The sequence below is a fragment of the Neltuma alba genome, unplaced genomic scaffold, assembly GCF_004799145.2.
Source record: "Neltuma alba isolate B1F8T4 unplaced genomic scaffold, ASM479914v2 tig00004552_pilon, whole genome shotgun sequence".
Classification (NCBI taxonomy): domain Eukaryota; kingdom Viridiplantae; phylum Streptophyta; class Magnoliopsida; order Fabales; family Fabaceae; genus Neltuma; species Neltuma alba.
In genome coordinates this window covers 18,845-29,264 of record NW_021633760.1, presented here as the reverse complement: position 1 = coordinate 29,264, position 10,420 = coordinate 18,845, and the positions used below count along the sequence as shown (strand labels likewise).

At 36.1% G+C, this 10,420-nt stretch overlaps 1 protein-coding gene across 1 annotated transcript; it reads right to left on the bottom strand.

Annotated features, from left to right (window-relative positions):
* Nucleotides 1–1,552: 1,552 nt before the first annotated feature.
* LOC114745157 (serine/threonine-protein kinase STY17-like) lies at nucleotides 1,553–9,724 on the bottom strand. Its single transcript, XM_028933300.1, has 15 exons — nucleotides 9,311–9,724; nucleotides 8,830–8,944; nucleotides 8,630–8,730; nucleotides 8,339–8,458; nucleotides 8,015–8,069; nucleotides 7,078–7,188; nucleotides 6,325–6,375; nucleotides 5,477–5,652; nucleotides 5,284–5,391; nucleotides 4,025–4,098; nucleotides 3,593–3,768; nucleotides 2,991–3,086; nucleotides 1,845–1,924; nucleotides 1,705–1,758; nucleotides 1,553–1,615 (listed from the first exon to the last, which is right to left on the bottom strand). The coding sequence occupies exons 1-13, from the start codon at nucleotides 9,505–9,507 to the stop codon at nucleotides 1,871–1,873; spliced, it is 1,434 nt and encodes a 477-aa protein (XP_028789133.1). The 5' UTR covers nucleotides 9,508–9,724; the 3' UTR covers nucleotides 1,553–1,615; nucleotides 1,705–1,758; nucleotides 1,845–1,870.
* Nucleotides 9,725–10,420: the final 696 nt, after the last annotated feature.

Sequence of the window (10,420 nt, the reverse complement as noted above, 5' to 3'; positions counted from 1 at the left end):
AGTTATTAACAACTTTGATACTGGAATCGCGAACGAAGAAGAAAAAAAAATCATGGTAAACGAAGAAGGAAAAACATTATGGTAATGTATATCTTTGTTGATAATAATAAATAAAGTGCCTTGATTATTTTCAGTTCCAAATAGTACTTCTGATGTGTTGTAGAGGTCGTCCTCGTCTTAGACATTGGGGGGCAAGAATGAATCAGACGTGCCCAACCAGGCCTGAGACAATAGGAATTAGAGATGCGTAGAACCCTCAAATCCATTTCAGCTGGGCTTGACTCTGTGTGCGCGCGCGCGTTGCTAAGGCATGTAGACGTGACCATGATAAATATTTGTCTTCCATTTGTTTTTTTTTTTTGTTGCCCAGAGTGTTTCTCTCATCCGAACGGTAAAAGATTAATCTCTCGGAGTACTATCAGGCGTCGTAGTGGGAATCCTTCCCAACAGTGTTTTTTCCATATATACCGCTCCAAGAATCAAATCCAAGACATATGTTTAAAGAGCTTAAGTCCCTTTCACTGGGACCAACACTTGTTGCTTCTTCCATTTTTTTTGTTTTTAAACGAAATCCTTCCTTTCTCTCGTCACTCCGCCCTTCCACCCCCCCCGGGAAAAAACCGAAAAAAAAAACCTCTTCGTGGTGTTTTTTCCGAGCTATCTATTTTTTTCCCCCAAGAAAAAGGAAAACCCATCCGCTGACGATCTAGCCCCCAAACGTTCATGTTGGACCAAGGTATTGGGCTTCACATATTCTTTTCGCCCATTTCTTTTGGGCTAAAAAATTAGTTTGGGCCACCTAGATGTAAGAGTTAGACCAGTTTTCGACACTCGGAAATAGGCTTCGGCTTGTTTAGGTAGCCTTTGCCGCAGCTGGCAAAAAAAAAAAAAAAAAAGGAAAAACGGAGAAGTAAGACTTTGCCGCCTCCTAGATGCATCTCCTGCAAGTCCAAAACTTCGTGATTGTTAACCTAATATCCATATTTTGTTGGAAAAAGAAATTAAAACACTTTTCATTTGTACCAGAAAAATACAAAAACAACTCGGTTAACCTTTTTTTTCGGAATAGAAATTGCAACTATCATTCAAAAATGGAACGAACAACAATGTTTCTAATGTGCATTTCCAAATCTATCATCATCCACCTCCCTAATGCAAGGAAATGATAATTCGATTAACTTTTCATTTGTATAGTGTGTTTTAAAATTATTATTATTATTTTTTGGATACAAAAGAGGGCAGGGCCCGAATTAACTAGAAATTAAACAGAAGGCACCTAGAGGGATAAACCAGAGCATAAGAGAATACAAGGATATACAGTCGTGATAGATCCAAATCAGTGATGGCCCCATTAAGTGCTGAGAGAAAGCCGTGGGATGATTTATGGCGATCGGCTTTTTCACCAGTAACCTGTGAGAAACATATCATATAAAATTTTAGACTTCGTTCAGCTATTTTACGGTTGTGAGTAGTGTTTTACCTCTTTAACTATCAGCTGAAGAATCTCTATTATCTCGGAGAATTCTGGTCTATCTTTGGATCTTGTTGCCCAGCAACGTTGGAGAAGTTCAGAAAGTCTTGGGTGTATGCTCCTGGGGATTGTCGGTCTTAGACCCTAATTGCAATGATAAACGCAGAATCATCATGCATAGATAAGAAAACTGATTCTGTAAGATGATCTATTAGGGAGAACAGAATGAAAACCTTTTGCACCACGCCTACTGCTGCTTGTAATGGAGTCAGGTAAGAGTAAGGCAGCTGGTCATAAAAGTAGTCAACATGATTAGAGTAAAACTAAAATCCACGACCGCTGTTTGAGATGAGAAAAATGGAAAAGGACATACTTCTCCGGTTAGAAGCTCCCAAAGAGTTATTCCAAAACTGAAGACATCTGCTTTCTGATCATAAGTTTGTGTTCAATGACCTTCAAGTAAAAACCAAATCAATGCGAAGGGGTTGGAGTATCACAAAGTGGAATTTATAATCAAATCAGACAATTGAAGAAAAGAAAAAAGGACAGATCAATTTAAAAGTTCTGAAAATCATATAAGGTTTAGAAAGTGGCATTTAAACCCACAAAATACCACCAACTAGGGTGAATTTTATGTCGCTATGCGATATGCCCACTCGTCATATAATGCTATGTAAAGTGTGACGACCGGGGTTGCAAAATCTGATAATAATGGAAACGGGCCTTTGCTACCGACCTACTCAAGAAGGGGCGAAGAAAAGTGGAGATGGCCCATTAATGACGGGCAGGAAACTAACACCCTTGTACTGTATACGGCCAATAGAGAAGAAAGAGAATGGAGACATCATATCGTGAGGGAATAGGTTAATGTGGGACCAGAGGACGGGAAGAGGTACCTGCAATGCAACATCTTGGAGAGCCTAGCCTGGGTTGCTGGGTTCTCTGCTTTTGCCATTTTGTTTCTACATTTCTTTTTCATAATCTCTCCCTGAAAGACTTGCCTTCTGGCAGGACAACTGATTGTAGAAGACTTAGATGTCGGGCCGATGCAAGGGGAAAATTCGAGAAATGATTTGCACTCTTTAAGGTGTATAAATAATTATAGATTAAACTTATAATGATTGATATTTCTGGGAGAATCCACTAGACAGCCATGCAATCACGCACAACGAGCTAACGAGCATATGTTATCTAATTTTTCCTGCCCTTTCTATTTTGCCCGTTTTACATACTGATAAGTAGCCATCCTGATTTCTTGAGAACTTAACACGCACGTGCGCACACAAAAAATTAAGCATGAGATGGATATTCTACGTATTATTTAAAATAAAAACAAATGAATGTATCATATATCTTGTGATCTTGTATCTTACAAATAGATTTCCGATTATTTATGAACTCAAATGACTCGCGTGTTGAACAGCGTGTATTATAGACAAACAAGGATACCACATTCTTCTGCCATAAATGTCACCCAAAAACAAATCAAGCAGTAACGTGATTCGAAGAAAATCCATACCTCTGGGGCCATCCAACGGTAAGTTCCAGTTTCAGCTGTCATCACTCCAGATTCTATCTTCACTCTGGCAACTCCAAAATCCGCTACCTTCACCACCTATTGAAGAAGAATATGATATTTAAGTACGGATGAAATAATCATGTTGGAGAGGAAAAGATAATCGAGAAATCCTAACAAAACAATTTTTATTTCAAAATTTCAATTATCTTGAAATTAATGTAACGTAACCCTAATTCTCGGTCCCCCCCCCCCCCAAAAAAAAAATCAGTTTTACCTCAGCTTTATGAACTCAACAAATGTATAACCACACTGCCACTCAGTTTTGCATTTATTTAGGGAAATTCTACGACCAATTTTCGATGCAAAGATCGAGAAAAGGATAATATATTCATTATAATTATACCAGTAAAAAAGAAAAGACATTAGATATTTAATTGCACATGAAAGATTTGCTTGAAACCGGAAACAAAAGACCAATACAATCTTCATTCCCAGGGAAGTCCTCACAAACCACGCTATAAAGAGAGTGGCGAGACATAGGCTGACCAAATGATGAAACGAAACAGGTAATCAATGTGAGCAAATTCGAGGAGTCCTCTTACTTCATTTTCATCCATCAGCAGATTGGCAGTCTTGAGATCCCTGTGTATGATATTATTTTGGTGCAAATAACTCATTCCCTTGGAAACATCAATTGCCACTTTTAGCAAAGATGGAAGCTTAAATACACCTCTTTGTTTGTGCAGAAAGTCATATAGGCTTCCTCTAGACATAAACTCTGATGAAGGCATACACATAAGCAAAGATTCAAACTGGAATCATGAGATGACTGAAAGTGGAAGCCAAATCATCTTAGAAATAAGATAACATGACATATCATGATCATTTAACTAAAGATTTTATTCATATTTTTGGAAGTAATATATCTTCACGCATAAACAATAGAACTTGATATTCCTACAAATATTTTTGTTGATAAAAGCTAACAATATGAAACATGGCATCATAAGTTCTCACGGATCTCTGTTATTTACCAGTAACAATACACAGAGTTGGTGGTCGAGTACATGCTCCAATGAATTGCACAACATTCCTGTGTCGAATCTTCCTGCAAAGCAAGTTATCATAGACAAAGGAAGAATTCTCAGTCCAAACTTGTAAGGATGCCATATCGACACTTATAAGAATTCTCATTAAATTCCCTATCATAAAGGACAACTTGGACAGATGGTTTTGACGGTTTATGCAGAGATTTAATTTTCACTAGTCTGTGCAGCAGCTTTAATTTTACTGGTTTGTGTAGCCAGATTGTATCCTGGACAGAAGTGGGTGCACGATTTCCTTTTAATTGTTCGTGACAGCAAAATAGGAAGCCCTGCTTCTTCTTCTTCTTGATTTTTTTTTTTGGGGGGGGGGGGCGGCTTCAGGAAGCTCTGCTTCTGAACATTCGAGAAGACACAGGTTTGCTAACAAGTGCATAAACTTTATGAGAAGCTTTTACCTTCTCAAAGTGGGAAGCCATATTTTTTGGCCAATTTTTTTCCTTAATTTTAGAGGGGTTCTCATACTATGAATATATTAAGGATTCAAATTTTATCTGAACTTATTGATATTAGATGAAAGGTATATATTTATACGTGACAGCAGAAAGATGCCTAAGATTTTAACTAAGTGCTCATCCTGTCTAAAAAAAATGTTTAAATTAATTTATCCTAATCTAAATTAATTAACTGATGCAGGGTAAAATTAAATACACATTAGTATTCAATTGATTCCCACAATATGTTTGTACCACCATCTCCAATTTATACAAAACGAGGGCGGCCTCGATAACAAACTAAACAGTTATCCAGTTAACATACTCTTAAAATAGAACAATTATCCTAAATTCAGAGGCATTATCCAAAAACAACAAAATAGCAAATGATCCTTAGTTAGAATAAAAGTAAATAATATAACTTAATTAAAGTTAAAGGCAATTTTAGACAATGTGTACGTGAGAGAAAGGAGAGTGAAAAAAGCATTCGTTTCCTAGGAGCCTCATTTTGATGTCAGGGAGTTGGAAGAAAGGAGTAAATCTTCCATATGGGGTAAGATGCTCCTGAAATTTATACCAACATCATTGATATCCAAGAATCAAATCCATCTTTCTCCTTCCAAGATTATCAGTTAATTATCAGTTAAATTACTGGATAGAAATCATTATCAAAGAAATTAATTAAGGAAAGGAAGAAAAGGAGTCAGTCACGAGGAACTATATTTCTATGAATCACATTCAGGTATGTTAATAAACCTCATGATATAAACTTCTTGTGCAAACTCTCTCAACATATCTGTATTTGTGCGCTCAGGTTTGAGGACTTTGATAGCCACAATTTGACTGCAATATGTGCCTTTGTACCTAAGGAAAATCAAGGAAAAAGGAAAAGAAAGATCAGCCGAGAAGCTACTTAGGGGTCCAATGGATTTCACAAGAGATAACTCACAAGTCACCGAATGATCCAGAGCCAACTTTGTTTTCAAATTTCAATAGGTTGGTATTAATTTCCCAGACATCAGTTCCATCAGACGGTATTTCTATGCAAGGAGGAAAGGGTTCCATTCTTTCCTGATGATCGTCATTGGCAGCATAATGTGTGTCCTGTTTTGACATATATTGCTCCTGTTGGGCCAACAACATATTCCATATCTCAGAATGTTGAAATCCAAAGAGAAATGAAAAATAAAGGCAGATCTCTGACCATGGCCTTGTAACAGAAAACATGTATTCTACAGCGAAACAAACTAACAAATGAGTTTTAGTAGTGATTTGAAACATTATGGAAGTAATATATCGAACCATGCATAATAGAATAATCAATCACGTACATCAGTACGATCTATATTAGTCACAAGTACAACGGATTCAGGGGAAAGTCATCAGAATGTATAGATTGACCTTGATATATGAATTTGTTTGGCTATAGCAAATAAAGTAGATTGCATCGCTGTTGAAAGGAGTTGGCTTATCACGTGATATACCAGAGTTCAGAAGCAGACTTGCGCAGATTCTGTAATAATTGTTTTTAATGGCTATCCTGAAATTTTTTCTGGGTCAATATTTCTCGGTTATTACAATCAGCGTTAGAGCAGATAAAAACTAATACCAACAGCTGTCTTCCCTTGAATGTAACCAGATAAGGTATTCTTGTTTTATGAATCAATTAAAACAATCTTATCATCCAGCCTTAATCTTGAAGAGATTCCATTCTACTGAAACATCACAAAAATGTTTATCTTTCTAGAAAGATCTTGAATTTTAAATATTAACAAAGATTAATGTGGAATACTTCACCTTAAATTTCAAAATTTCCTTTTCCAATACAGCTTTGAGCTCCTCAGTATCCTATGATTGTTCCAGAAGCAAAGAGAAAGACAACAAACAAACGAGGGGCTAGATTTCAATGAGTCAACCAAAGAGATAGGTTATATCAATAGGTGCAGCCAAGCAGGTAAAACAAAACATTTGTGGGAAAGGAGAATTAAACGTTTCAGCTTCACAAAATATAAAACAATCAACTGATAAACGACCATATAAAATTGTTCAGAATAGGAAGAAGTAAGAAATCTTGTTAACAAATTATGATTGCCAGAAATGAGGAAAAAACTTTTGAAAATAGGTTGAAAGTAAACCATAAAAATTAAAAGAAGTAATAATATAAAAGTACCTTGATGTTATAGAAAAGAGGGATAACTTATTGACCATGAAATCAATATCAAAACCAGTTCAAATAAGTGCACAGCATCATCATATTGGATGTAGTACTTGTACTGATTATGTATCCATGCACAATCTCCAAAATACATATAAGAGGCATAACTTCCTTTCGTAAATTTATTTTGTTAGTAACATTTCAGAATATGGCTTTGAAGCTGAAACAAAATCAACAATATACTAATTATGCTTTGTTTCATTAAAGCACATCACCATACCCTTGTACTAATAGTAGGCTGTCCAAACACGATAGTTAAAAATCCTGCTAGAAAAGGTAATGTTAACATTAAGTGTTTGTATCAAATCAGGTTCGCTTAGCTATTTCCATCTTACCTCATTAGGCCAACCATCAACAACAAATACATCAAGAGAAAAGCCATCGTTGGTGGAAAAAGCATGAGCTTCTTGAATGTTCAATCCAATCTCGCCAAGTAATGCAGTTAACTGGAATATAAATAAATAATGAGATTATCAGTAAGGAGAGAGAAAGCGTAGAGCGCAAAATCTATATATTCTACTTCATAATTAAAAAGTTTCACATTTGTCAACGCTTGATGAGCAATTATTCCATTAGGTTAACCACAGCTAGTGGAATAGAAAATAAGCAAGAAACCAGTCATCTCAGAAATGAAAACTTGAGGGATTCTCTGCAAAAGTTATTAGATAAAAGATGAGCACAGGTAATAAGTACAGGTAAAACATAATTATATTTTTCCTCTTTTTCAAATTATAAAGAACTGACATAGTTTGAAAAAAGCTCTCCTCTTTTGGTTTTTCCAGTCAATAATAAATTATATATTTACATGAGTCTTGTATGCTAAGGTCAGTTTTATGATTCCAGATAAATATTAACAGATCATAGCATCATGGCCTTCAACATTACAAAATTTTCTTATTCCTTGATATGATGAATGGTATATCTATTTGAATTTTGAATGCACATGCATTTACAAATTTTTGGGGAAGCCCTTGACAACTAGGATTATAATGCCCTTGTTTGATAGTATCAATAGCAAATAGCATGAAAAATGCCAGTAGCTGATACAGAAGGCAAGAGGCTAGACACGTATAGTAAAAATATCATGACAAGAGTTGGTAGAAGTGCATTAACCAAACGAATTGCCAAGAAAAGAGAGAGATATAAGCATGTCAGATGACAGAGTATGCTAGATAAGAAATAAAAGTACGCTTATTGACATTAATTTCATCCACTTATCACCAATCTAAGTGAGTCGAAGGAATTTCCTTAGAAAATAGAAGAATTAATTACCTGACTAAGGAGTTTAAGCTTGTCAACTGTTGAAAAAGTAATCTCATGCATGGGCCTAGAAGTCAGCAAACAATAGCATAAGAACTGGTTAAAAATTTGAGTAGTTAAGGAAATGCAATTGATAACTGCCATAAGCTTAATAGATTTGATCCTATTTTATCAATCTCCCAATAAAACAATACAGCCACTTGATAAATGTCATCCCTCTTTTAGAAATTCCAACACAGGCACCTCAAAAAAGCAATAAAGGAGGAAAAAAAATCATGGTCTTTCCCAAGATTCTTCTAGAACAATAACAGAAAGTAAGGTGACCAAAATACTTACTGGGAAGAGTATGGTATCACATCCGCAGCACCATCCCTGTCTTCAATATTAATTTTGCTTCTTTTACGTGAAAGAGCTTCAAGATTAGAGGAGGAACCAAAAGTAGGTGGCAGATGAATTCTTTTGTCGTCCGAGAGAGAGAGAGAGAGATGGCATTAGAAATAAATGAATGGCATAAATAACAATGTGAACAAGAACAAGAATAATAAAAAGGTTGAGATGTTCTCTGCCAATTGAGCAGCAGCAAGACTGGAAATTACAAGTAAATGGGATATAATGTATGAACCATACCCCTGCTTAAAAGAAGAGTTAAAAGAGCTCTGTGCATCTTCATTCTCAGAGGGATCTGAGTTCATAGAGTCACCATAATTTGCACTATCAAAGGGTTGTACCTGCACTAGGAATGATAGGGACATTTAGGCGCTTACAAAAATGCTATGAATTTCCAAGATCCAAATATCTGAAAGGCAAGCAAGATTTAGCTGTTTTACCTGTACTAAGCGAACTTGAAGTGCAGGTCGATTAGCCGGATCCTCTGCCAACTTCAGCAGTGTCATATGAGCAAGAACATCTTCTGCCCTCTCCACATTCACATCAAATGCATACCTGCATAACAACAATCAGAACACAAAAAAGTTTCCACAGAGAATAAACGCTTTGGCAATTCCACTTGAATGGCTAAAATATAGATGCCAGCGTAAGCTGTTTTGTTTCTTCTCCATTCTTTATGATCTATACAGTTCAACTTATCAAGAGAAAACTCTTAATGCGTAAAGAAAACATCCAGGCATGAGTATACTCAATTCCTGGTCATAAATGTCCTGTTAATAATTGCGCAACACTTTTTCGGTTGTTCCATGGTTTTCTCAGCAGGAGCTGTCTCGTGTGAATTTATCACGGGCGAAAAGAAATATAAAAAGTTGAAAACAATTCGGAAAGGGAAACGTAGACATAAGCAGAAATATCCAATACCGAGCAGGAAGACGATTAAAATGAAGCCACAGTTGATCATCAAAATCTGGAATATTGGCCTCCTCATAATTGGACTCTTGAATTCGACGGAGCACCTCATTGTACACCTCCAATTTCTGGCTGTGATGACGGGGATGAGCTTTCTGTGACTGCACGGCTCGACTCGCGCAGCTCTCAACATCTTCCTCGATCACCATCACTGCCAAAGCAAAGCACAACCAGCAACTCTTGCAGATTACGTTACTCCACACTCTCACGCAGCAGAAGAGGAGGAGGAGGAGGAGGAAGACGACCAAGAGATTCAACTCCAATAAAGTAAATGGATCATGCAAAGCGAGAGAAAAGCCAAAAGGACACGAGATTCAACTCTTGAATCTTGAAAGCTTCTTTCATCTTTTTTTCTCTCTGGTTAAGTCTTCTCCTTCTTTACCACTTACCAGCCACTTGAAAATAAAAATGCTATTAAGTATTAACCAGGTACTAGAATGAGGCGATTGGCAGTACTGCTGTACTGCAGAGGCGATAAGTTTTGATTCCAGCCCTCCACGTCAGCCTGCGGGTCTCGGGCCCTCGTTGCAGGATAAATGCAACTAAAAAATGGGAATTAGAAGTTTGTTCGTTGCGCCGCGTAGGATAATACCACAAATAATCACAAGATTTTTCAGGAATAAACTCGATATTTTTTCATATTTCCGTATGGCGTATCAAAGTGTTTTCATAATAAAATTAAAAATTTATTAAAAAAACAGAGCTCGTTTTATTAATTTTTTGAGTTTTGTAAAAATAATCGGTATAGCTATACTTCGTTTATAAATAACTATTTGCCTATCATATTTTATTAATAAAGTAATAAAGTCACTGTATGAAAAATTATCTAAAAAATAAAAATTTAAAATAGTTTTTGTTAGATTTTAAAAATATGAACGACGTGATGACCTAACACGCTTTTAAAAATACACTTAATTAGCCTTAAATTGCAATGATAAAAATAGCATGAGTTGACGAGACCTGTTTTAGCTTTTCTTTCTTAAAAAAGGTTTAATTCGTGGGTATGAGTCTGTCAGCACTTATCCTTTCTTGCAGAAAAATATGTGGGCCCACATGTGTCCG

Excerpts from the sequence above, each read along its gene's own strand:
- LOC114745157 (XM_028933300.1), bottom strand. The coding sequence starts at position 9,507 with ATGGTGATCGAGGAAGATGTTGAGAGCTGCGCGAGTCGAGCCGTGCAG. Across the intron at positions 7,189-8,014 it reads AGCTTAAACTCCTTAGTCAG|TTAACTGCATTACTTGGCGA; the intron begins GTAATTAATTCT and ends TTTATATTCCAG. Across the intron at positions 5,392-5,476 it reads TCTGGATCATTCGGTGACTT|GTACAAAGGCACATATTGCA; the intron begins GTGAGTTATCTC and ends GATTTTCCTTAG.